Source organism: Ptychodera flava, chromosome 18, assembly GCF_041260155.1.
Source record: "Ptychodera flava strain L36383 chromosome 18, AS_Pfla_20210202, whole genome shotgun sequence".
NCBI classification, from domain to species: domain Eukaryota; kingdom Metazoa; phylum Hemichordata; class Enteropneusta; family Ptychoderidae; genus Ptychodera; species Ptychodera flava.
In genome coordinates, this window is record NC_091945.1 from 32,352,539 (window position 1) to 32,380,359 (window position 27,821).

The 27,821-nt window shown below is 36.9% G+C and overlaps 1 protein-coding gene across 1 annotated transcript; it reads right to left on the minus strand.

The window, feature by feature from the left end:
- Positions 1–264: 264 nt before the first annotated feature.
- LOC139117408 (FYVE and coiled-coil domain-containing protein 1-like) lies at positions 265–27,752 on the minus strand. The gene is made up of 19 exons (XM_070680497.1): positions 27,628–27,752; positions 26,051–26,165; positions 25,627–25,746; positions 24,566–24,678; positions 22,586–22,692; positions 21,817–21,960; positions 20,761–20,848; positions 16,943–19,750; positions 16,397–16,537; positions 15,848–15,919; positions 15,337–15,384; positions 14,694–14,812; positions 14,006–14,093; positions 13,420–13,544; positions 12,013–12,615; positions 8,358–8,514; positions 7,571–7,740; positions 5,273–6,253; positions 265–1,851 (listed from the first exon to the last, which is right to left on the minus strand). Exons 2-18 carry the CDS (start codon positions 26,091–26,093, stop codon positions 6,199–6,201), a joined length of 5,001 nt encoding a protein of 1,666 aa, XP_070536598.1. The 5' UTR covers positions 26,094–26,165; positions 27,628–27,752; the 3' UTR covers positions 265–1,851; positions 5,273–6,198.
- Positions 27,753–27,821: the final 69 nt, after the last annotated feature.

The window sequence follows — 27,821 nt, forward strand, 5'->3', positions numbered from 1 at the left end:
TATGCTACAACTGCGTGAATTTGGCGTAAACACTGATCATCATTTATGATTCAAGTGCCGTAGGGTACTTTTTTAAGTTTACAATATTGACGAAAATATTTAAGTTTTGTCAATATTCATAATCATAAATTATTCAATTCAATTCAATTCACTCTTGCTATGACTGATAGCACCTTATGACCCCTTTGACACTATCAAATGATGCAAAGCCGTCTGGATTCTCTCATGGGCTGAAGAATAAAATTTCCAAACACAAAGAACATCTTTCAATCCAGGCCATATTTATTTATAAAACTTACATATGCGTAACAACATCCCTTTACAATAGTATACATTCTATTAACAGCACCTTAAGGGTAATTTTATCGACAGTTTTTAAAAATAGCGACAAAAGCACTTGTTGAAAACATACATTCTATACTTGGAATTTACCATTAATGTAATGCAGGTGTATCTCAGTATAGCATAGTTAACATACTAGACAGAAAATTCATGAGCATTGTGATCTCACTGAACATCCTAAGACTATGAATAAGACTTGGCTTATCTTAAATTACAAAACAAAACCAACTGAATCAGACAAAGAAGTAAACAATGTTGTGTTATCACACTGTTCGTAATATTAATTTCATTTTCTCACACGCAATCAACAAATCCACTGTTAAAGAATGGTTTATGATCACAGTAACTTTTTCTTAAAAAATTTTTACTACATTAATTTCAAAGTAATTGTTTGAATTAGAAATTGACACATACACTGACATCATGACAAAGATATCTAAAACTGAAACTGAAATCTTAAACGATCTCTAAAAGAAAGTTAATCATAGTTGAAAATTTACAGGGGCATAATGTTATCATTTTAAGTTGGAAGATGAAAATGAAGTATTAAGGGATATAAAAGCAACTTCAATCTTGAAAGGAGTCCTCCCCATCTGGAAAAACATCTTGTCTTTGTACAACTTTTACTTTGAAAAACAAAATTATGACAAGTTATGTTAGTCAGCTTGAAGTATTTCTAGTGTTTTCCATGTGTGATGATTTGGATTTAGTGATATACAATTGATATTTCAATAACTGTACCAATTGAAAAACATCTGACTAGGCTGACTGCACCTATTGCTGTGGTATTAACCTTCTAAAACCACTGTTAAAATAGATTTTCTAAGGCAGTGACCATCTCACAAATTTTAAAGTTTACTCTGAGACATGCTAACTACCCTACCAACTCCATAATTAGTTTCAGCAATTAATTTTTGACACAGATTAATAGCAAAATACAGGAAACATTCCAACAGTAAACATATAGCTATTACATCTGCATTTCAAAAGACTCTATACCTTTCCATTGACACTTCTCTGAGACGGAAAATAAATCAGTCCTGATACAATAGCAGACAATAAAAGTAATAATGATTTCTTGAACTACGAGACTACACCTGGTGTGTACCCTGTATCAGTACATTTATATTTTACATGATAAAAAGGCTGTATCACAAATCATGAAGCAGATAGGACACTGACAAATTTTATTTCTGGTCCTCTTTACAAAATATATTAGGTTTTATTTGTTATATCATATTTATATTAATAGAATAAAGTGGACTATATTTTATCAGCTTTATAGTGGGGTTTGGGTCACAAAGGATTTGTTGTTACATAAAGTTATACCTTCCTTGGATCTTGGCAGCAAATACATCTTCTATCCTGATGGGATTTATGTAGTATATTGTGATAATTTTGCTTTGTGTTTTGTGAAGTTTTGAAAAATTTCACGGTCGCAATGACCATGGACTTCAGATTCATCCAAAACGTTATAGTTTGAGAATGGCTTACAAACTTTATAGAGCCCTTATGAAAATTTTGGCCTGCTGCACAGTGTTCCTGCACAGGTGCGGCACTAGTGCAACAGACAATACTGTAACTCAACTGTAAGGCGACTTTTTCGCATGCAAATTAGCTGCTGCCGCACAGGCACAAGAAATGATAAAAACAGTAACTGTGCGGCAGCTTTGTGCAGGAACTGTGCAGCAATATACAGCAGGTTGCGGCAGCTCTGCTGTAAGGCGATTTTTCTCATGCAAATTAGTTGCTGCCGCACAGGTGCAAGAAGCAATGAAAACAGTAACTGTGCAGTAGCTTTGTGCAGGAACTGTGCAACAATACAACAAGTTGCAGCGGCTTTGCTGTAAGGTGATTCTTTCGCATTATACACATTAGCTGCACTGAGCAATATATAATGCAAGAGATGCTGAAAACAGTAACTGCAGTAACTTTGTGTTGGAAATGTGGAAGCCTGTGTTTGCACAATAGCCCTTTGAACTACAGAGTACATGAAAGACTGTGCAGGAACTTCACAGAAAATTGTGGCATCTTGCAGGACAGCTACCAGGAGTAGGTAAAATTTGCGGCAAATTATTTTGCATGTTACTGCAGATTTGCCGTAAACTACAAAATGCAAACTTTCCTTCATAAGTTGGCATAATTCCACAGCAGTCAGCTGGGGGATAAACTTTTACCAATTTCAGCAACAGTAAGAAAACGAAATACATTATTAAATAGACGATAGATACTGAAAACCAAAGAAGCAACACAATAAGTGACAGCAAAATTTCTTGTATTGTACCATAAGTTTCAACGTTATCTTTTCCAACGATATAATACGTTCAGCTCAGATATGTACACAGAAGTTGTAAAATCGCTTGTGTAAACATGGCCAATGTTAGTGACACCATGACGGTGACACCGTTGAAAACCTGACAGACTGTGGAAAGCACAAGATGTGTTTTATCCAACTAAGCTCTGAAATACCAGTTTCACAAGAAAAATGGTCAGCGCAAATAAAGTAATTGTTAAATAAAAAGACATAGAGAAAAAAAGATTAAATTCAAATTGTGGTACGATTTATTTTAAATGCCATGTTCATTTCATGCCACAAGTATCTTCAAGAGAATTTCTTTTGACTCGAGAAGTTTCATGTAACATTTACATTACTGTCATAGGCTGCGATTTTGCTTTCTGTTCTCTGAATTTCTTGTCCCTTCCTCACTATGCATTCTGAAAATACAAATCGTTCAGGGAAGAGTATAAGTCTTTACCGTTTGACCACACATTTAAACTTCGCAATTTGATGAAAGACATCAATAATTATTTGAAAAGAGACAAAGAAGTTGAAAACTTGAAGCCAAAAAATGCATATACATTTATGATTATTAAATTAATAATGATCAAATGTCAAACAGCGGACAGCTCGCCCTATGTTGTTTACATACCAACGGCGGCGACGGGCGACAATCTACAAAAATCTCAGCACTTTACTGTAACTGTTGTGAAACGAAAGTGAATTCAGTATGAATCAGTACTCAACGAAAATTTATCTGTAGCTAAACATAGCAATGCAACGATTACAGAACATTATAGCGATGAACAGACGGACGGTACATTGACTTACCGGTACATTTGAGAATTGCTCGGAGAGGCTCGATGATTCGATCCCGGTTCCGGTTGCATGTCTCTCCGAACCGTGTGTACATACTTAGAAAACATTAGTGAGCATTTTTACTGCTGTTCGCGTTCACAAATTTTGAAACCCGTCTATCTCTGGTGCTGTAAACACGTTTTTCCAACACTGTGATATCATTTGCCTGGCGATTCCATAGAAAGATCACGAAATTGTCCACTAGATAACTCCCTAACAACAAGTACACAGCCGAAGGTACCAAAATCTAACTTCGCGCCGATCAAGCCTCATGACGTTAACGGAAGTGCGATCTATAAATCATTACGCGATTTATAATGTAGTCCCGTTTTTAAACGTTGGAATTGACTCTACATTATTCACCTAATCCGTTATGTTTTATACTTGATAGAGCACCCAATTTACAAGTATAATGAAACTGGTTATTTTCATCATAGAAAGACTCAAAATAGAGTAAATTTCTTTCCACACACGAAGATTCAATATCAATGCGCGAACTGAACTTGATGAACCGTGACCTCAGAGTGTAAACATGTCGGCTGCAGCTCAGCGCTGGACGTTGGCGAAGCAGCGTATTGGATTTTCGTACAGCGGTCGGGATGGGGTGTGAAACACCCCAAAATTGTGCTCGGCAATTATCTAACGCTGAAAACATGGACAAAAGCATTGAATATCAATCCAGTCATAACAGAAAGCGAGATTTTGTTAGCGATGACAGGACACAGACTTTGCTTCCAGTGCTGGGCACTGTACGTACGTACCGTATACTGTATACACTGCTATAGCGTCTGAGCACGTCCACGGCCCTGCTTGGAGCCAAGGTAGCGGGTCCTGCGACATTGAAGTTTATTTGTTTGTTTCTACAATGAAAAGTTCTCATCTGTCGATATTTTTAAGGTACAGATTTGTAGTAACAAAAGTCTACGACGCGTCCTTACACAAGTTGCAGACCATCATAGATTTCGTTCGAAACTGTATTTTGGTATCACTCGCAGAAAATACAGAGTTTAACTTGCAAGTCAGACAAGTCCCTGTTTAAAAATTTGTTTTCCTAAAATTCAGTTGTCGATTGAACCTTGATTTACCAAACCAGATCGTCGAAGGGGGTACTCATCTAATGATGTTACATGTCACCGCTGTAGTACAGATGTACTCTTTATATCCATCATCCTGCAATATTGTTGAGTTTAGGCCTGTGTCGCTTTCACCAGCTGAACTGTGCTTTAAAAGCTGTCCATTATCTAACAGTTTTTATAATTTAAAAGTTGGATTGTCTGTTATAAAAATAAATGAATGCAAAATATAAATGAAAGGTCAGTTTTGTTTTCTTGAATATGACTGGTCACGAAGTGCAATGGTACACTGTACTCCCGGTAATGAAATAGTCGGCAATGTGCCCATCATGTGTTGCTCCATATATTTGCAGCAATAACCAATAACAATCTGTACACGTAATTGTCATTTCTGGCACACAAGCTGCACACTTTGATGGCCTGCTGCACACAAGCTGCACACTTCAAGGTCTGTTGTACACAAGCTGTACACATTTTACATTTGCCGCACACAAGGTGTACAGTATGGAGATTATTGCACAGAAGCTGCACAGTTTTGTCTCCTGCTGCACAGTTTCTGCTCAGATTAATACTGTGCAGAAACTGTGCAGCTAGCTGCATTTTCCTGCACAGCCTCTCTTGCACAGCTTTCCTGTGCAGCACTAGTGCAGCAACTCTACGGCAGAGCTGCCGCTAGTCTACAGCAGAGCTACCGCACAGTTTCATTTTCATAATTGAGAGCAATGTTTGCCTCAGCATCTCAACTGAAGAGTCCTCTTGCAAATACGGAATGTTGAACAACTGTTTTTGTACAGAAATTGAAAAGAGAGAATGACAAAGTGATGATGGAATCACTGTGAAAGATCAAATGGTTATGATTATGATTATGATTATCAAAGGATTATCACATGAACATCAGCAGCAGCAGCATCAGATTGGAAGTATTCTGAATTTACTTGATCAACATGTCTGTAGATGCAACTCCACTGACAACGTTTCAAGTAGTGTTGATGTATTTCAAAAATGGCATCAGACATCTGCTTTTACATGTCATGACATTTTGAAGTTTACAAATTTTTTGTGGATCATAGAGAATTCTGTAAGTCAAGAATGTTATAAGATTCATATAGACTCTGGTAGAAAGGATCATCAGGATTGCCTTATCAAAGTCATGCTGATGCATTTTTCCCCTGAATCTAAATCTGAATCACACTTTTTCTGTCCCTGCTTTGACAGTAAATGAACTTCACCTTTGCAGCTGAGAATGATCTTACACCTGAAAACTGAGATGAAACAAAAACATTGTTGATTTCTCTGTCAAATGGTGTCACTGTACATGTACTTATCCTTCACTGTAGGCGTGTGATATGATTTTGCATGGCAAAGAGTTTTGAAAATAGTAAATATAATCTTAAAGGATCATAATAAAAATGCCCATACTTCATTATCATATTTGTCTTCACATGCCCAAAGATATTTGACCAAAAGAAACATGTTTATAATGTCCCAGTTTCGAGTAGATTTTTGGCGTATTTGAACTGTCTAAAATTCATATTTGATAATTGACCCCAAAAAATGTATTTTACAGTTGAAGTTCATTAATTTCAAATATCAAAAATGAACGATGGACAAATGTTATTGTCTCTTCCTGTTTGCAGCATCATCAGTTCAAGGTCCTGGTCGTTTAATCTGAAGTTTGTATCTTGCCTTCTTGGAGGTAAACCTGCAACAAAGAAAATCGTTTGATAATGTCAAATATTGTCAGTAATTAGGTAATGCTCACGTAAAGTAAAGTGAGATTGAACTTTAGCTCAAACTTTCCTCCAGAAAACTTTCAACGATTCTCTATCAAATCAAGAAAAAGTCAGGTGTCATCTTGCAAATTTTGGTTCCAGAGAAACAACTTACATGTACCTTAAATTCACCTATATTTGAAATTCAAAATGGCTACCATCCCTGTGTTAACTCTGTGGGAAAAAATTAAATCTTTGATTTTCAAAACATGAAACTATGAAACTGATAATTCCAAGAGCCTCAAAATGAGCTCTCACAAGTGGTAGATCAGAAAAGTACAATGTGAATTTGAGAGTCAAAATATCTGTCCCCAAAGCGCATTCTACTGAAAGAGTTCACACGGCACTGGTATCTGTTCAATTGCCATTTTGCTATGCATTTTTTGCCCCTTTTCTCCTAAAGGGGTGATTAATTATGACTGACAAGGAGAAACGTTAAGAATTTGTTCCCACTTTGTAAAATTGAAGCTTACCCTACTTCTTCCAAGTTGTATTTGATATGTTTAGAATTAAAATTCCTGTTGATAGTTTTCACTACTGCTTTTGAAGTATAAACTAAGAACTGATTTACACGCAATATTGTGTAGGAATAAATTTCGTTGCATTTTTGAGGTGACTTGAGCACAGTAACTGAGTCAGTTTTCAATAAAATTGAATTTAAAAGAGTAATATTTTTCTATGAAATAACCAAAAGTTAAAGTTTTTACATAAAAATATTATCAAATCAAGACCAGTTCAAAATTTCAGTTAAGAATGGAACTGCACAAATGAATCTTTAAAAAAAATATTTTCATTTGAATTATTGAAACTTACAACAGCACAGAGCCGATAAGCTGACAGAATGCAGTGGTATTTCATATCTACATGTTCTTTCAAATATTGAATAAAACTATTATGGATATTGGTAGGATCAGTCTGTTGTCCTCAGGGCAGACACAAACTCATTTCACAAATGGCTTCACAGATATTGTCAACATACAGGTTTTGAATGAAAATGATAAAAAACAGATCTTCAGGGAAGTCAAACGCAAGTTTGATAAAAATAATGACCACATGATTATCTGTGTATATTATCAACAAAGGCCAAGGCTAGTGCATAAATATTTCATAAAAAGTAACAAACACAATAAATTTCACAAACGTTTTTGTTGAAATGAAAGTGAAATGGTTGTTTTGAAAGCAGCATTCAGGTCTATGATTCCCTATGAGTTATTACATAGCAGGTTTTGTTCGATATTCATACATACCTTGAGAATGAGTTGTCAAATATTAATGTATAGATGCCTGCCTGCTTGGCAATCAATTCACCTTGCACAGACTGTCTGTGTGAGTTGCATCTAAACAGTGGTATCAGTACCTGACTCTCTTTCAGAATTGTCTCTTCACTTTCCTTGTATGTCACACTGAACGCGATATCCTGACAAAGAAACAGAAATACATCCATTGAGAGTATGATTAGGGAATTATCTAAAGAGGAAACATGTGTTATAGCTACATGTACAGCTTTGTCAATACCAGTGAATTTTGTGACGTCACCCCTCAAGATTATTATTGATACTGTATCCAATTATTCAGTATTGTGGCCCCAGATGTTTTCTACATCTACAAATTCCCTGGCATTGCCAAAACTATAAAATAATAGCAATAATGTACTTCCCTGGCCAATAATGGACTCAGCAAACTTTGCGCTCCATAATGTACTTGGCTTCCCCTCTTACAAAATGTCATGCAAAGTTTAAATAAAGCAATTAATTATCAATACAAATCAAAATAATGATAAAATTTGCACACTTTTTGATAGGTATCCTGTATACCTTTATTTAACATGAGCTAGGACAAAGTGGAAAAGAAAATTTCCTACAACAAAGTGAGCATTTGAGAGGCCTAATAAAAAGGCAATTTGATCTTCGAGAAGACACCAACCAGTAAATTTATTTTGTTGAAGCCCTTGTCAAATCAGCAATGAATCATATGAATTTGGTGACCAAATATCGATACATCTTGCTTTGAAATGGACTGAAATAGAAGACATACCTTAGGTTCAGTACTGAATTCCCAGCATAATACAACTCCCGGCTTGTCAACTTTCACCGGGACGGCATAACTCTTTCCTGCTTTGATCCACTCTTCATAGCTTTCCTCAGAAAAGCTCTCAAGCTGCTCTGCTGACATCACAAGACTGCTGGTCAGGCTGGGGGTGAGACAGAAAGACACAGTTGAGCAGTCAAATACCGGTATACACAGCAGCAATACATAGAAATACAGACATTTGGAAGAGACAGCAACATAGAATAACAATACAGAGGCAGTGAAGGAAAAAAAAAAAATACCGTCAATGACGCTGTACCTTCTCTAATGTGTGGCCAGGTCAGGTAATTGGTTGTTGGCATGGAGTTGTTGGTAAATAGTTGATGATGTAGGGGCATGAGATGGGATATGGACCCAAAGAACCCAAAAGATGATTAAATACATCAATCAAAAAAATTCCAAGCTACAGTATAAACTGCCTAAAGATGTGGAAAAAAGTTAAACAATTCAGAAATAAGAATTAACAGTCCAAAATAGTAATGACGCACTTCCTTACTGACCTGAGTGCATGTGAAATACACAACCTGGCATCTGTAAATTAAATGTATACCAAGTGATCATTTCCAGTCACTTTTAACTGTTTTTAATGGATTTTTCAAAGAGTCCTGTGGAAATGATGAAAAACGCTTATCTGGTCTTGTGCTTGTATAACCTCATGGCTGATAATTGTCATAGTATTGAAAAAAAATTGAAAGTGAAGAAATTACAGTTTTTAATAGGCATATTTTCCTTGAAATACATGACCGTGTAAAGAATATATGCTAAAAGTGTTTAAGAGTAAATTTCTTTTCAAAAAATAATTTAATTTGTGACCAAAGGATTTTTATTCTTTGAGTTTACAAATTCAAACATTGCAATTTGTTCAATCATCTTGTGCAGTGCAAAATTTATAAAATGACTGAAAAACAAAAAAAATTGGCAGAATTACAGTCTTTGTGATGTAAAATTATGGGTGACATCACGATAACTGTTAATCTGTTTGAAGTACTAATATACTATAATTTAAAAAAGAAAAATTCATGCAGAAACGGTAAAATATATTGTCAGCAATGTAGTGTTAATTTTGACTTGACATCAAAATATGCCTTTGCTGGATACCAAATATATAGGGCGAAATATCAGCCATGTTCAGCAAAATCCACACAACAGCATTGATCCTTTTCTAATTTGATTTGATTTGCTTATGTTATCCTTGTATGACAGTCAGTACAATATGGAACTTGAACACAACACAGTGAATAAGTATGCTGTAAATGAAATGGTGTGGCTGCATCCACATGCAGCAATAGGAGTGCCTTTGTCTCTCACCCCTCATTTCCAACCTGTCCCATCCCTGAAAAAATAGTTTGGTCTTATATTTATAATGTTAATAATTTCTGTATTTGTTAAAATGTGCGCATCTCAAAAACTTTTGATCATAAACATTTTCATTGTTTTTTATAGCTGACCAATCAGTTAACCTGTTTATTTTGAATATTTGCGCATTTTTCCTCAGTATTTGACATTTTCTGAATACCTTCTTATTCAGTTTGTCATTTTCTAAAAGTTTAAATGCTCCATTGTGTGGTCAAGCTTTCCACAAGCATCAAATGTGGTACTTCATATAGGAGGGTCTGCCTCTAGAGGGCGGGCATCATGAACACTCCTGTGTTTGTTGGTTAATTCCTCCACGTAAACTTCTGATTGTACTGTAAACATTGAACATGGCCGACGTCCGATTTTCCTGTCTAAAACTTTCACTCATTTTCGTTCATATGACTCTGAAACTCCAGGAAACGATTGGGAAGAAAGGGTTATCTTGAAATATTGAGGTACTCGCCGATATTTTGCAAAATTAAATGAGAAAAAATGCAAGGAAAATGCCGACAGGCTTACACAATGACAGTTTTCAGACTCGGAGGCATATGATCATCTCTGCAGATTATGCAACAGGCCCAGATCACGTGAGGCCATGAGGGGATATCCACGCAACTCAGTACCAAACACTAGCGCTCACAGAGTGAGCAAACACAAAGTGAGTACCCCTAACGTCAGCTCAGTAGTCTGTAATAGATTGTAGTCAACTAAGAAACCTTGGAGAAAGGCTTAACACTGTGGCTATGCCGCTAAGTCCCTTTTGATTTTTGTCACAGCTCAAAATCGTTCTCCCACACCTCAACCTGAGCCACGAACACCCCCACCAGTTTATGATATGACCATCACAATGGCATGACGTCAACGGATCTTGACAGACGGAAGTCTTGACAGACGGAAGCTCTTGACAGCAGCATATTGGTTTTCAACTCTAATACCTTCTCTGTCTATAAATAGACACAAGAAGGTATAAATAGACACAAGAAGGTAAAAATCACAGAATTGTTAAAAACAGGCAAACCAGAGGATGGAAAGAAAAAAAAAAGCATGTCATAATTTTATAAATTATAAGCAAAATTTACAAATGAAAGATTTACAATGTATCCTGCATTCATCTAGCAAATCTCACAATTCAATTGAGTATTAAATTTTGCAAGTATGGCAATAAAGAAACAGTATTAGTTATCTGTACCATATTGCTAACGGTATTATGTGAAAGCATTACACTGAAAATCTTTATCACTGCAATACACTCTCATTACTCTTCATACAAATTCAGGGCTCAAAATTAGCGGTAGTCTCGCGTCCACAGACTACCAACTTTTCCCTGGGGCTACCAAAGTCCATGAAATGGTAGCCCACATGGACTGCCAAAGTCTGGGAAATGAAATTCAGTCAGTACTTGGCGTGCCATGTCCGGTCTTTCACTTTTTGACGAGCTAAATGCAGTCGAACCCAGCTGGACACAGTAAGGCCAGACCATGACTTTGTTTTGCAAATTACAAAGACGACCTTGCGATGGAACTTTGCAAGAAAGTTTCAATATCTCAACCGATGTACTTAGATGACAGGCACAGAAAATGATGGCCAATGAAAACGTATTCTCATTGCATTTTGATCAAAAGGTATCAATCACAAACTCGTCCTTACTACAGAAAGCCCATGGTCTGTTTTAGCCCTGCTGAGAAGGTGGTGGTCATTGCCATGATGACTATCAAAATTGGCATGCAACTCTGAGAATGAAATGGGTTGTCAATACAATGATAGGTCACCAAACTTTTTAGTGTCACTGTCGTCAATTATACCAGTTTCCTTTGGGTAATAAAGGTGTGCAAGTATTCACATCAAATGACTAACAAATTCACTTCATGGGCAGAATCTTGAAAAATAGCTTTTTCTTCTCTTGTTAATGAAAAAAATCCCTAAACTAAAATATGCATGGGCTACCAGCCATTGTCACTGGGCTACCAACTTCAGAAAATGGTAGCCCAAGTGGACTACCAGGGAAAAAAGTTAATTTCGAGCCCTGAAATTGCTTACTCAACTGTATAGATTTGTAACTTTCAACCTCTGGGGTGTTTGTCATGCATTTATAACAAGTTACAAAGACTGTTACATTTACTGGCAAAAATCTCATTTCCATAATAGGCTAATCAAGAGTATCATGGCTGCAAAACAAAATGTGAAGTTTGGTCAAGATGCTAAATTTATCTTTTGTCTAAAAATAACATCTGATAATAATCCTTACCTCTCTTCTTTAACTTCAAGACTGTTTCCTAATGTACTCTTGTTCTCAGCCTGCTCTTTGGTTTCATTGTTATCTTCTACTTCTGCTTCTTTAGAAAGAGCGATTTCATCTTCACCAATCACATCAAAGACATCATCTCTGCTAGAGTCTGCTTCATGTGCTGTCTCCGTGGTCATGCTATCATCTCCTGTTGTCATGACAGCAGTAGCACCTGGGTTGACTTTCCTCCCCTCATGGAGAAGAGATGATGCAGATTGAGACTGCTCTCCATCTGTTTCCGTGGTGACTTCCTCATCCATTTCAGCCAGGCTATTATGACTTGTACTCTTTGTGATATCTTTGGCATCATCAGAGAGCGGTGACATCACACCACTGGAAGCTGTCACAAAAGAGTTACGGCTGTTGCTTCTGCTGTACTCCTCATCCGGAGAGGTTGCCGTGGAAGACGTTTCTGACTGGCTTCCAAATCTTCCAAATCGCCCTTTCAAGATGGCAGGGTCAATTTCTTCATCACTGTTGTCAACTACTGAGGTGTCCATGATGCCTCCTTCTTGTTGATGTTGGAATTTGGCAAAACAAGTCAGGCATGCTCGGGATTTTTTGCTACAATGAAATGAAAGACATGACTTAAAGTCAACATCAGACAGACACCAATCACAGTTATTTGTACGCCACAGTTATTTGATTGAATGTCAGTTATTTGATTGTACACCATTATGCTTTGTTGAAAACAGCAAATAATAAAATATTTGAGTTGCCACTTTGGAAACTGATGACCTCTTGACCTTTGCAGAGTGGTTGTGATACTCAACAGCCGAGGTGTGACAGATTGACAGATGAAAAATGATAAACACATTGACAATCACATTTGTGATTGTGACATTTATATTTTAAAACGGCCACATACTTTCCCCGACTGTTGTTATGAAACGAATCTGGACATTTTGTAATTGTAGAAAGTTGTATGAATTTTCATGTTTCATTTACAAAGCTTTGATTTCATCATAGTTCAATAAGGTAGCGGTCTGTCCAGCTGTATATTGAGAAATTTGGATGACTGGGCATTGGCTGAGACAGATATCAGAAATGCAATGTTATGTTTGAAATCCACAAACCAGACCTTTCCTGTTTCTCAGAATTAAAGCTAAAATGAGTAACCTGGTCAACAATAGTTCTTTGACACAACACGAGTTTGAAATACATTGAGAAAAAGTTCAAGACAACATGTGGTAGCCTGTCTGTTTATCAAACCAAATACATTGTGCATAAAATCTGTAAAGCAGCCATGAACTAAACATGCAAGGTCTTTATCACATTGTGTGAAAGTACAAAGTTTGATGACAAATGCTGTATTTTTTGTACGATTTATACTGAAGGACAAACATGGAAGGGGTTTTGTTTACTAACCTGCTGTGTTTGGTCATAATCCAATTATTTGAACAATTATGACAGAATATCCTTCCACAGAGTCTGCAATGATGGCGTCTGACAGTCAGGGAAAACTCTGTCTGACACTGCATACAGTTATTGACCTGAAACAAATGCAACATAGGAAATTATTATAAAGGTTTGATCTTTGATCCCATTCTACCATTTGAACAGTGCATATTCCCAGTAAATGGCACATCAGTGTAATCTTCATCAAATTTTATCAGTTGATAAATCTAACAATAATCTTGGTATATGAGTGACACTAGAAACATAAAAATATCGAGGTGCACATAACAGACTCTGATTCATAAGGCATCAGTGAATTTTTCTTGAGTCACAAAATCTAGCAGAGATGATTATGCTAAATGAATGAAGTCCTCCTCTTTCAGTAAATGTATTATGGTGTTGATCCTTCTATCCTGATTGAACTAAAAAGCACTTCTTACACACGGCTTGTAACACTTAACTTCAAACAATACACAAACATTTCTTATTCATTCAATCACTCCTCACTTCTCTCTGACACACACAAGCACATATCTTTCCCATCTCTTCTTCCTACCTCTTTGTCATCAAGCCATCTTTCTGCTGCCTGTAACTTCTGCTGGTGTGCCAGCCAGTCTGTTTTCTGCCACAAATTATCCTTATCTCTGGTAAGTAAAAGGAAGAATTCCTTATCAGTGTTCAAAAATTTGTTTTGTGATGCACTGAATTTCTTTCAGTTACTTTACATCACTATGGCAAGTGAATGACCGTTTTCTAGTCCAAGTCTTGTTCAAAATATATTGCTATTACAAATACGGCAGATAAAACTGATACATGACAAACTCATCTATCCATTCAACGGGATTCCACATAGTCAATTTTCCCATCAATTGATGAACAAAAAATTACATCCCACAGTTCCTAGTGGAAACCATTCCTCTTACATAAGGTAAAGTTGTACTGTTTCAAGAAACACAGTCTATGGAAAATGCTATTGTCTGCAGAACAGATCAACTGCTGGTAAAATGCTCCTATGAGGAGAGACTCTTCTTGACATCCCTCTGGTGGTTATCATGGCAAATATCTGGTGTTGTTTCTCATCAATAATTTCACAGCTTTTTAAATGCAAGGTACATTCTTTAAAGTACAGAAAGTAATATTATAGATGCACTTTGTAAAGTATTGATCTGATAAGCTCTAGACTTTAATCAGAGAATCTGATATCAAAGTAACTATTAGTTATCCACATGGCAAAACAGCTGTACCTGATGAGTTTTATAAGTCTTTTCTTCAACTCTTCATTGTCACTCTCCAGCTGCGACATTTCCTCTTCTTTCTTTTTCTCAAAGTTTTCAAGTTCCAATTCATACTTTTTCACTTTTCCCTGCAGGACAAAAGATAGTGAATTCTTGCAAGGAAGTGATACACATCCTTCCTATGATTTTCCCAACCCAATGAATAATGTCCTTGGTATAACTCCACTGTCTTGGTGAAATTGGGCTTCTACAATGGGGAATTGGAGGGATTAAATTTATACCATCCCCTCCTAGACCACACAGCAAACACAGTGCCAGAAAAGTTCAACTTTATAGAAGTATCATGGTTCTGTATGCAAGACGTTACATTACAGGAACAACATTGTCTTTGGTGCATAGTCATCACCCAGGCAACCAGTGTCATAGGTCAGCATGATGGCAAATATCACAAATGATTTCTTAGCTTGTAATCTTTAGCTTCTTGACTGAAGATTTTAATCCAAGCATGATAATAACTGGAGATTCTGACTATAACTTTCAAATAGTGCATCTCGATACTAGAGTTAATGATAGAAACACATGATAAGCATGTTCATTTGTCCGAGGCGTTGGAACTTCAAATTGAATAATTTTTGCCAGATATATCTCATACCTGTTCTTCCTTGGTGGCTCTCTTTTCCTCTTCAAGTTTTGAAGTAATCTAAAAACATAAAATATGGTAATGATGAAATTTGTGGCACATTGACAAAAAATTTACACTGGAAGGTACCTTGTGCGAGGGCTCTCCCATACTTCCTCTTTTGAAAGTTGGTAATGTCTTCAAAGACCAACCTTCCAGTCTAACAAAACACCTACATGCAACAACTCTTGGTGCAGGTATTATGGAAAAATCATGATATGGCTATGTTCATTTGTTTTGCTGTTCTTATCATTATGGTAGCCAACATATATTTGAGAAATGTACACATGTATGTAGGCTCAGTAATACATCAGTGACAAGTTGCAAATAAATAGTGCTATCATTGCATGATAAACAGCAACATATACAAGGAAGAAAGCTGTATACTTGGATATCCACTTGCTTCATGCATTAGAAATGCTAGTCACCACCATGCGGACATTATACGCCATACAAAATGCAGCATATGACTACTCTCACACACCTTGTCAATTTCACTATGCAAATTTTTGCACTCTTCTTCCTTGGCTGACAGTATGGCTGTTTTCTTTTTCAACTGTTGGGAAATACGGTACAAAAACATGAATTGATATGAATTAACTGTGATTCCTATCTGTATCTATGAGTGTACATCACTTTGACATGTTGCACAGAGATTGAATGAAGCATCCTACATAAATGACACATGATGGTGGAAATCTTGAATGGGAAATGATCTCCCTATAACAGAATCAAACAGCGTAGTATTACATACACGTACTTGATTAATGGTAGTGCATTAAAACACATATCAAACACCATGCTGATGATTTTGGATCACTCATTTTAACATGGCATCACATGGCATTTTGAAACCATACCATTGCAATCAGTTAAGATCAAATGCATGATGGTTTAATGGTTGATATTGTCCAGTTTCTGAATATTATTGACAAAGAAGATGTGAAGAAATCAACATTTTCTCAACAAAAGCATTGATATAATCATTGCAACGGATAAAAAATGTCTTTTCTGTAGCCAATATTTCACTTACATCTTTGCTCAGAGCCTCACTTTCCTGCTTCCATTCCTTTTTGGTTGTTTCTAATGTCTCACCTAGGTGGGCTAGAAGTTGTTCATTTTCAGCTACTTTATCTCTCATGGCTACCATTTCAATAGCCTGGCCAGCATACGCCTAGAAAGACAATCATTTCAAATGGAAAGGCTGGTAAATCCATGTAGAACATAAACAAGTAACTCACACAAGTAAATTAACTCCTCTAAAGCTACAAGCAATTCTATCAGTAATGTGTTCTACACATAGGTATGGCATGTGAAATTATGCGAACAAGGGACGTATAAAATAGAATAGGGAAAACAGGAATATGTTTCACCTCTGTGCAGAAATCATAAAAAGCCATTCAAATTTTATAGCCACATTGAATATGCCTTAACATATATGGCGGCACGTTTTGAAGGCTAAATGAAGAATAACCAAATTATGCGATAAAACTTGATGAAATTATGGTGATTTTTTAAAAGAAACCAAATAATAGATAACAATTATCATATCAAAATATTTGCTACAAATTGTACTTACATTAATCTGTTGTTGATATTGCATGGTTTCAGAGCTTAGTTGAAATTGTAGTGATGATATCTCCGTTTCCATGGTTGCTTTCACATCATTTGCCTCCTCTTGCATGGCTTGGATTTTCTCATCTTTACTTTTCAACAGGTCATCAGTTTCGGCCGTGGACTTCTGCAGGGATGTCAGCTGCCTATGGAGGTCATCTCTCTCCAGAGTGACAGTGTTGAGATTTTGGACAAGTTCATCAGTTTCAAGTTTGACCTCAGCAATCTTAATGGCAGCGTCAGCATTGTTCTGCTCCAGTTTCTCCTCAATTTCTGACCTTTCTCTCCTCAATACTTCACATTGCTCATTAACATCTGATATTTGAGAATTCAAGAGATCGTTTTTATCACTGATTTCATTTTTCTCCTTCAGAAGCAAGTCAAATTGCTCTTTGAGTTGTTCCAGCTCACTGGACTTACTGTCTAACTCTGTCTGAATGTCATCTTTGATAGACTTGAACTGCTGTTTCAGAAATGTCACTTTGTCCTCATACTCTTTGCTGATTTGTTGTTTTCTCTCTTCAAACACCTGCTCTTGAGATAAGTTCTCCTCGTGAACTCTCCTCAAGTCTTCCAAGGTGACTTGTAATTTCTGTGTATTTAGTCTTTCTTCTTCACAGGCCTCCCTAAGAGATTCTACCTGTTCTTCTAATGCAGTTTTTTCTTCGACAAATCTTTGCTGCTGTGATTTCAGCTCATTTTCTGTTTGTTGGAGTTTTCCAGTTTGTTGTAGCTGCTCAGCTTCAATTTTCTCCCTGTACAACCTGGACTCTCTCAATTCCGTTTGAAATTCTTCTTCTCTCTCCATCAGTTCAACAAGTTCAGCATCTTTCTTGATGACCTTTTCTGCAACCTCCCTTTCTTGAGATGCCATCCTTTCATTCATTTCATCTTTCTCTTTCTTCAGACAATCATTCTCAATGCTAATGTCTGACATGGCTTTTTCAAGCTCCTCATACTGTCTCTCTAATTCTGTAATCTTTGACTCTTTAGTACTGGCAATTTCTTGAAGTTCAACAGTCCTCTTTTCTAAGCTTTGTTTATCAATTTCTAAGGCTTGGTATTTCTCTTGAAGTTCTTCAAATTCTGTTGTTTTCTCCTGTAAAGTTGTCTGCAATGAGATTTCAGATTTTTCCATCTGACTAACATGTGTGTTTAAATCTTTTATCTTGGTGTTGGATTCCTCTAGCTCATCCCGGTATTTGTTGCATGTCTGTTCAAGTTCTTTGATCCCATTTTTCAATTCAGCATTGTTACTCTCCAAAGTCTTTTGAGCATCATGTAATTTATGAAGTTCAATAATGGAACTGAGAAGTCTGTCTGCAGTTTGTTGATTGCTTTCATGAACATTTTCTGACAACTGTTGAAGCTCGGATTCAGAACCCTCTGCATGCGCTGAATCAATCAACGTTCTCAGTTCGTCAAGTTCAGATTTCACTCGCTGCAATTCAGCTTCTTTGACTGACAAGTTTTCAGTAAGTTCATCATTTGAAATTTTGAAATGCGTGCTGCCACTGTCAGTTTCATCACAACTCATTTGCATATCTGATTCAACAACTTTGCCAACAGTAACCTCTATTGGAGACTCCTCACAAAGAGGAGATGTTTTGTTATTTCTTTCCTCCAGTTCAGCAACTCTGGCTGTTAATCTTTCAACTTCTGAGGCACTGGAAGATCTGTTTGATTCTAGCTCTGTTTGGAGTTCACCAATTTTTCCATTCAACTCTTCTAGTGTTTTTCTGGACAAATCAGCCGATGCTTGCATTTCCAGTTTCACCGTTTCAAGCTCCTCATCTTTGGCATCAACAATTTTCTGCAGCTTCTCTGAAGATTCGGTCAAATTTTGATTTTCGATTCTCATGTCTCCCTGCAATTTCTCTGCTTCTTCCAGCTTTGCCCTTAACTCTTCATTTAATTGTGAAAGAGACTTCTCTTTTTCCTCGAGTTGGTTTTGTAATAGTTTCATCTGATCCCTGTTTGTACTTTCCATCTCTGTGATTCTATCCTGGAGAATTTTCAGCTGCCTGTTCATCTCGTCATTCTGACCTTTCAACTCTACATTTAGTTTTTCTGTTTCCATCATCTTGCCGACAAGTTCATGAGCTTTGTTTGCCGAGTCAAAATGATCAGACGCTTTGACGTCCTTTTCGTTGACAAGTCCCTCCATCCTAGCAATCAGGTCCTGTTGTTTACTCTCAGAACTCAGCAATTTCTCCTCCACTTCCTTCATCTGTTCCTGTTTCTTCTTCATTTCATTCTCGATAATTTCCAACTGTTGTTTCAGGCCTTTGCTTTCCACGGACAATTCAACATTGCTCTCGTCAGTAGCTTTCAGTCTCTCCTTCAGGTCATTTTCAATGTCGGCAAACACTTTCTCACGACTCTGGTGTTGTTTATTCAGAGCATCAATCCTCACATACAGATCGCTGTTCATACTCTCAGCGTCTTCAAGCCGGCTTCTCAAACTATCCTTCTCCTCATTCCAAAGTTTTCTCTTCTCTTCCAGATCACTGGCAGCCCTTGAAACCTGGTATTCCATTTCCTGAATCTTCTTTTGAAATTGAGATGTGACATCTGCCAGTCTTGTCTCTGTGTCCAGTGCCAGTAGTTTCATTTCTTCACGTTCTGTTTCCAGTTGTTCGTTTCTTTGCTGGAGTTGCTGTATGTTTATTTCGCTTTGATCCAGTTCTATCTGCAGTGCTGAGTATTTCTCTTCATCAATTGTTTGCTTCAGGCTTGAGTGTGGACTGCCCGGTGCAAAACTGTCATTTTGCTGTAGAGAAAGAACAGAGGAAATGTTACACACTGCAGGCATTCAGGGCATGAAATGAAAGTCTGTTATGGCTCAGTCAGTTTAGTCATGACCCCTGAAAAGTCATTTCTTGTTGGTAGTTGAATAAAGGAGTTTTGTGGTAAAGGTGTTGTCCATGCCAATGTGGTTTCCTGTAAAATCTATCGGGGGGGGGGGGGGGGGGGGGGGGGGGGGGGGGGGGGGGATCCATTACATGTACATCATTGCATTCTATACACATGAATAGTATGAGAGTAGATGAGGTGACCTTGAGGTGAACTTTCAATTTCTTAAATTCCCCTTTCTAACAATCTGTCTTCTATTTTTATCAGTTTCAGACCTTCTGGTGGAAAGCAACTGCGCTGAAATTTCAGTTTTCAACATTGAATTAGTAAGTCATTGATCATATTTCTTGATCCCATGAAAAGAGAAGTATTTTTGAACCATGAGGGAAACCTGACAATAACCATGTGAATTTAGCTGACAGTGGTTGAAGTTGAAAACTGGTTGATACTTAACTACAGCTTCTATAATTTCAAGCCATGACATTACTCATAGAGATCTAATCCCCGCTCTTGGATTATGCCATATCAAGTTTCATTTCATGGCAGCTTTTTTCCTACTAGTGTGTAGAAAGTTGAACTGATATTTTTGGCACATGACTTCCTCATCTTACTTTTGAACCTACTGGGAACTTTCACATTCCAGTTGATTTGTACTTCATCCGATCAACAAGTTGAATCGCCTTCAATTTACATGATTTTATTATCTTTCAGGAGTTCATTACAGATACAGAGAACTGAAATTCCACCAATACTGAAACCAAATTATGACACAAATATTGGGTCTACCACACATGCAGGAAATACCGCATACATTTTACATATGATCTCATGTCAAATTCAAGGGTAGTCAGTATTTTTTGCAAAAACATTTGAATTTACATGTCAGATAAGTAAACATTATTACATTTGTATGTAGCCATGCATTACCTGTGAAGTATAACTGGTGAGACTGCTAATACTTGATGATCTGCTTGGTGCTTGCCATAGACCATGTGCTGATGTTCCAAAAGATTTCCTGTGGATATAATCATAATAGAAATAATATATCTTTATTAAAGGTAGAATACGCACTTGGGAGAGATATTTAGACTCTCAGATTTGCAATATTTTTACAATCTACCACTTATATGGGCTCATTTTGAAGCTCTGGGAGAACATAAAATTTCATGGTCTTATTTTTATGAAAATCGGAAATTTTATTTTTTCCTATGGAGTTAACACAGGGGTGGCAGCCATTTGGAATTTCAAATATAAGTAAATATAATGTAATTTTGTTTCCCTGGTACCAAAATTTGCATGGTGAGCCCTGATATTTATTCTTGATTTTGAAAGAGAATGGTGGAAAGTTTCCTTGAGAAAAAGTTTGAGCAAAAGTTTAGGTTTTTCACTTTTGAAGTGCATACAACCTCAACAACTACCTTAGTTTCAATACTGATTTACTCACTCAATGCTCAGAAACCATCGTGATTTAAATTTTTCAGATGTTAAATTTTTTATCAAGATTTACCTCCTTGCTAATATTTGTATACTCACTACTTAAATATGAAAAATTGTGTCATTATTCTCAGTATTAAAATCTTCACTATTCATCTTTGGTATTTAAAGCTTTGTAAGCTTTGATGGAAAAAAGGAATGAATGGGAAATAAACAATTCTGTGAGAGTGTTGGAACTTCTCAACCTCTCTAAGAATGAACTAGAAATTCAATTTAGTTAACATATTGATTCCATGCCATCTGACCACTTTCACTGATATAAAAATCTCTGATAAAAAAAACACTTCATGTAGCTGTGGCTCACTCCTTTCTACAAATTGACAGGACTGGTGGGCTGTATGTCTGGCGATACGGTACCAGAAGTTTTTATTCACAGTGAATAAATTTCTAGCTTAATTCTTAACTATTCTTTTTCTAAAACTGATTGTTCAATTGTACACAGAAACAAAGAAGTAAATAACAATGTTGTTTCACTCCATTCAGGCTTACCTTGCAAAAGTTGGCCAACTACTATCGAGGTCATACCCCGTAGGTGAAAGGTCAAACTGGATTTCATTGAGGTCATACATGTCACTGACCAGAGCTGAGCTATGTTTGTGGTTCAGCAACACTGACTTGGGTGTGTACCAATCACTGTAAATCAATGACAAGGTCAAACATATTTTGATAAATGAAAAAGTGCACAATTTTGTATTATAATGACAAAACAAATAATATTACAAACAGAAATATTTGCATTGTGTGTAGTAAGTGCACTTAACAATTATGCAAATAACATCAAAGTACAAATTAAATATGATATGTTATTGATATTTCCTTACTCTCCATATGCTAAATCTGTGGAAGGTTTTGGATTCATGAGCAAATAAGTTCCATGACAATCAAAATGTGAGACTACTTTCCATTGTTATTGCAAGAAAATTGTCATTGGCAAAACATCATGTCCTCTATGAAAAATGTACGATTGGTGTTAACCTTAATTTCACAATCAATCATTTGAGGTAAGAAATGTTATCAAACAAAAGAACTCATGTGCAAAGGTAACAATTAATGAGTCTACATTATTGTCTTAACACAAAGTGTATTGGAGGTTACATTGTTTTAATGTCAATGACATTTAATGGTTTATTCAAGAACACGACTGACAATGAACCACTCTATGATTTTTCAGAATGACACTGACTCAATAAAGAATTGAAAGATATTCAACCAAATGAAATGTAATTTGACAAGAAACAACATGTTTCAGTAGATTCACCTTGTAACTTTTCCATTCATGACACATTGTTGCATGGTATCAGCCAATCTCTGTTGGACCAGACTGTATCTGATGAAAGCCCTACCTTTGCCCAGTGATGTACGCAGCTGATGGAGACAATGAAGAACTATCAGTGTTTGTAAACATTAACCTCAACATTCGGAACAGTATGGCAACTACTGTGACATCCCGGGTCATCAAAGAAACTTGCGATGGTTTCATTCATTTGTAATGTTTTTCTGGAGAGCTTTGCATAGGCAGATTACTGACCGTAAAGAGAGACACCTACTTGGGGAGGGGGGAGAGGAAGGGGTACAGATGCAGAATCTTGAGGTGTATCTTATAGAACTTTTAAAAAATACACACAAGTAAATATACTTGTTATATTACTTCCAGTTTGGTTGATGTACAAGAAAATGGAAGTATATAGTTACAACATTAAAAGTTGCAACAGTTAGTGCTATTTTGATAATTTTCGTTTTAAAATTAATTACTGTTATAAAATCATGTTTACTGAGAGATGTGTATCTTTATGTCCATTGCAGCATTATTAGGCCGTTCTGACACAGCATTTAACAACGTTGTGAACGCCGTTGTTATGGTAAACAACGACGAAAACCACGTGGTGAGAACAGTTAACGACGGTGCTGCGACGGCGTCGATCTACGGCGTCGAATTTCGTCAGACCTGCAACGGCGCGCCGACGCAAATTGTGTGTCAGAACGGTTAACGACGGTGTAAACGCCCTCTCGCGACGACTTTTGTCCAAAACATTACCTCTGACCTATCAGCTCGAGTGCACAGTACGCATAGCTGGACTCGACACGAACCATGGAAGACAACAGATCTCTCGCTCCCATGTATTAAGTGTGAAAGAGGCTGCCCACCTAACTATCCAAAATGTTTTTGTGTCGAGTTTGTGTTTGGTTCGTTTCAAAAATGTGTTCCTACATTCTTATCCGATTGTTTGTGTTAATAAAAAATGTTTGTTTCGCCTCGGATATTTGTAGGGAAGTTTGGATTAGTGTGTACGGTAATCTTTTGTTTGTGTGGGGAAAGCTTATGGCGAGACGCAGCCGGACCTATGGTGTTACAAAGTTGATAGAGTGGCCCTTTGACGCTAGCGTTTCGAAACCCGAGTGTGGTTTCTCATCAGTCGCAGTGTAGATTCTTTCCTTTGTTTGGTTTGTGAAAATTATTTTAATGGGTTTTAGTGATCTTGCTCATCGAATAGCGAGGCAAGAATATCAATGTTTGGGTCTCGTTGTGAGTCCATTTATGCATTCCTGAGGCGACGATGAACTGTTGAATCCGTCTGGATCGCATATGAAGGTGAAAATACAGGAGACACGCCGCTACAGTTGCGTCCTGGACATCCGCCATTGTTGTTTATATCCAACCTGTACTATAGACATATATTGAACGTAGAGGGCGCAAAACACACGGTGTTTTCCTCAAAACACCGGAGGAAATTCCGTGTATGGACATAAGTAGAGATTAAGGGTTAATCCACAGGTGTTTACCAATCAAAACGTTAGTTACCGGCGGCGTTGGTTTGGCTAGTGGGAACACAGTATATGTTGGTGGTATTAAAAGATTAAAGTTCTGCAAATAACGTACATGGCCACAGATGTGAAATAGAACAGAATCAGGGAATTACACGACAAAAATAGAACAGCAACATCCGATCTAAATGGTTATCAGCATTGTTTTGAACAGCCTGTCATACTCTGTTACACATGTACTATGGTATAAATACAAAGTGCAATTCAGGAATGTCCAGAATACTGGTAACCCATCTGATTTTTTGTTGGTTTTCGTTTGTCATCCCACTACACGAGTCATTAACCCTCTTGCCACCCATCTCTTGCAAGTCTAATAATTGTTGTCAATGATATGGTTGGATCTATTTACATCATACAGGGGTGACAGTCTTTGACAACTTGGTAAATGTCCTGTTGAGATCAAGTGTTGTCTTACCTCTGGCATTGATTTCACAAATCTTATTCCTTCATTCAGTCCTTTTACTTTATACAGAGAACTGTAGAAATAATCCCAGAAGTCTTTCTTGCCACCAAGTAGACTGCTTTTTTCTGAAACAGAAATTTAAATCATGCTTGACGTTTTTCTTACTCATTTTTGAGAGAAATTTGCAAAATTAATTTTTGGGTTGTACAACAATAATTAATGGTGTCTACATGCATTTTAGGATGGTTCAGACTTCTCTGTTTTGATAGTTTTTCATATCATTCTGTCCAGTAAAGTAACTGCTATTCAAATATTTGCCTCCAAGTTCTCAAACACATGTTGAGCAATGCAATGTATCATGTATTCACCAGGTAAATCACCATTTTCAATTGAAAATCATATATCAGAACTTCAACCACAACTTTAAAATGTGTTTTGTTTGTACATTGCTTGTAGGCGTATCAGTTGATGATTAAATGTAGGTTGTCCAGTCATTTCATTCTACTGTCATGTTACACCATAGACCCTGGACCATTTTGCTACAGGGTCTATGGTTATAGACATGTTTGCTGTCATTTGAGATGGCTTGAATCGAATATCAAACAAGTGCTTTTCCTGTCAATATAAAAATGAACCTCAAGTAACATTATATTGATGGTGAAATTGGGGGAAAGAAAGTTGCATTGTAGCATGTAAGGCCAGAAGAGAGGTAACTTTGATGACTATTTTGCTATTTTTGTTTTGTATGCAAGTTGTTGTTCTATCACCCAAGTCATGTTGAAACACCAACTATTTAGCTTGTCAACACAGCACCAGATTGTAAAATGCACTGTTGTTGTTTACATTTGAATTCTAGTCCAGACAGGAATTCACTTGTCAACAATAACAATGCACATTACACATGTACAGGCTGAGTTGACAAACTCAATACTTTGTATCTCAACGTGCTTTGGAGTGTAGAACAAGAAACTGTAGTGATATTGTGAAACATTGTGAAAAAAATTCTCGAAAGTTACAGCTACTGGACTTTAAAATTACAAAAAGATAGTTTCTTATCGGGCATTAACACTTACCTTTCCTGTTGGTCCTCAGTAACAATTCCAATTTAGCACATAGTTTATGTAAGGTGGTATTGTCATCCGTTATCGGGATCTGACTGTCTCTGTAGTCACGCTTCAATTCCTGGATACATTCTGGGGAAAAACCAGGAAATAAAGAAAACTAATGGAAACTGAAATCAGATATTCATAAAACCACCATTAGTTACTGTAAATGCCAATATCACCTGATCACTTCCTATTTCTTCTGCAAGTTTCACAACTGGCAAACTGCGGCTCCTTAGTGAGACACATCACAATAGTGGTACATAGTTATCATATCATATAATGACCACACTAAAACATGCATCTTCTAGTAAAAATTAACTATGGCACGGGAGTTAAATTCTTTGCACAGGAGTTAAATGAAGAATTTACAGAAAATGGCATGAGATGTTACCTTTAAGATCTTGAATAATCTTTGGATGTTGGCTCTCTGCCATGATGTTTGACCTTTCACCTTTCAAAAGACACAACGTTTGATCTTATACAAGTTCTTCCATACCAGCTCAAATCTAAAAGGGAATAGAAAGGGAAGTTTGTTTTTAATATTGACAGATCAAAAAGGCTGCAAATCGTATGGTAGCTCATATGGGATGTCATATAAATGTTTGAGTTGTACTGAACTAAAGTGACCACACTATCACTATCAAATATTGGTATTTCTGTATAAGATAATATGGGTAGTACATAATATAATTTGCGATGAAAAGAGCTGTTATCTTCGGCTGAAATGTTGTTTTTGGTGACACAATAATTTATTACTGATCTGTTTGTTATTTGGTGAAGGCAAAACCTTACTAACACTAGGGCATTCATATATATTTCAAACGCTTGTCAGTGGCATTGAGATTGACAACTTGCCAGTGAAGCGGAGGCATTAAAAGTTGTTTATTCCCGTTCATGTGTAAGGAAATGTTTTGACAGAAAAGTATCTGGCCAAAAGTAGCAAGTAGCTGCTCACTTTGGTAGCATTGTCTGAAAATGAACACCGTGTTATCATGTTACAATTGTGCATATTGATCAGGATCTTTATATGGTGTCTCATATACTGTACATTCTGCACAGGAAGTAAAAAGTACTGGACAACAAGGCTATGTCTGGTTAAAAGAAACTTCAGTATGTACAGTTTCCTTTGGAAAACAAAAACATTTATGGATGATTATTAACAAGGAAAGGCATGATTATGTTTGCAGCTGATTTAGATTTAAGATGTTACTGTGAAGAGCAGATTAAGTAAAAATACGATAGAAAGACCACTATAACCATTGCCCTCCTGAATTCCTATGGATGTGCGTGGTAGTGTAGTACTTAAATAACACGTTGTCAATCTTTTGTTCTCAATTGAAATTTCTGAAATACATTTCTTGTAAGACAAAAATCCGTTAGTGGGACTTTTTCGTGATTGCGAAAAAGCCCCTTTTTACAGGAATCCTGTGATAAATCGCACCTAAACAATCTCGAACTTCCTTGTAAAATTGACATCCTGGCACCTCCTTATATGACATTCTTTAATAAAACTACACAAAATGGCAGGTTATGGACCTACAGTATCGTGGGAAATGTATTCTGTATCGATCCTATGGCAGATGGAGTTACCATCAGGGCTCTCAGAAGCAAGTTCCCGTACTTTGTCGGAATTTGATGGGTGTTGCTCAAAAAGATTAACACACACCGTGATCGTATCGATTAATATGCGGCCCAAAAGAAGCCTCGATCTGCAAAGTTAAAACCGTTTAGCTCATTTCGTATCCCCTTTCGCAGATGGTAACTAGTGGCACTGCGATGTGTATGATGCCCTGATATTTTTATTTCCAAGGGTTGTTCAGTTCACAAACGTAGTCAGTATAAATGGAGTGTCAATGAAGCGTCCGCGTCCAAAAGCTCAAATGCATACGGAATGTGGGAAGATGGATGCGATCGGCGTCTTCGGATCATAAAATTATCACCGTTGATTAACTAAAGACCACAACTTACCAGAAATACGCTGACATATATTTGTCTTCCTACAGTAGTTTTAATTCGCCTTTTTACAGCACAAACATATAAACATTGCAAACTGGCTGTTCAATATGGCGTATGACTCGTGAGGTCAGCTGACAATTTGTTTTGTCATGTGACTACTGCCCGTCGGGCCGAGGACACGATCGACGCGTCGACGACCCCTGCTG

Coding starts and splice junctions, on each gene's coding strand:
- LOC139117408 (XM_070680497.1), bottom strand. CDS start 26,093: ATGGCAGAGAGCCAACATCCAAAGATTATTCAAGATCTTAAAG. Junction 15,920..16,396: donor GTGAGGCTCTGAGCAAAGAT/GTAAGTGAAATA, acceptor ATTTCCCAACAG/TTGAAAAAGAAAACAGCCAT. Junction 12,616..13,419: donor ATTATGACCAAACACAGCAG/GTTAGTAAACAA, acceptor ATTTCATTGTAG/CAAAAAATCCCGAGCATGCC.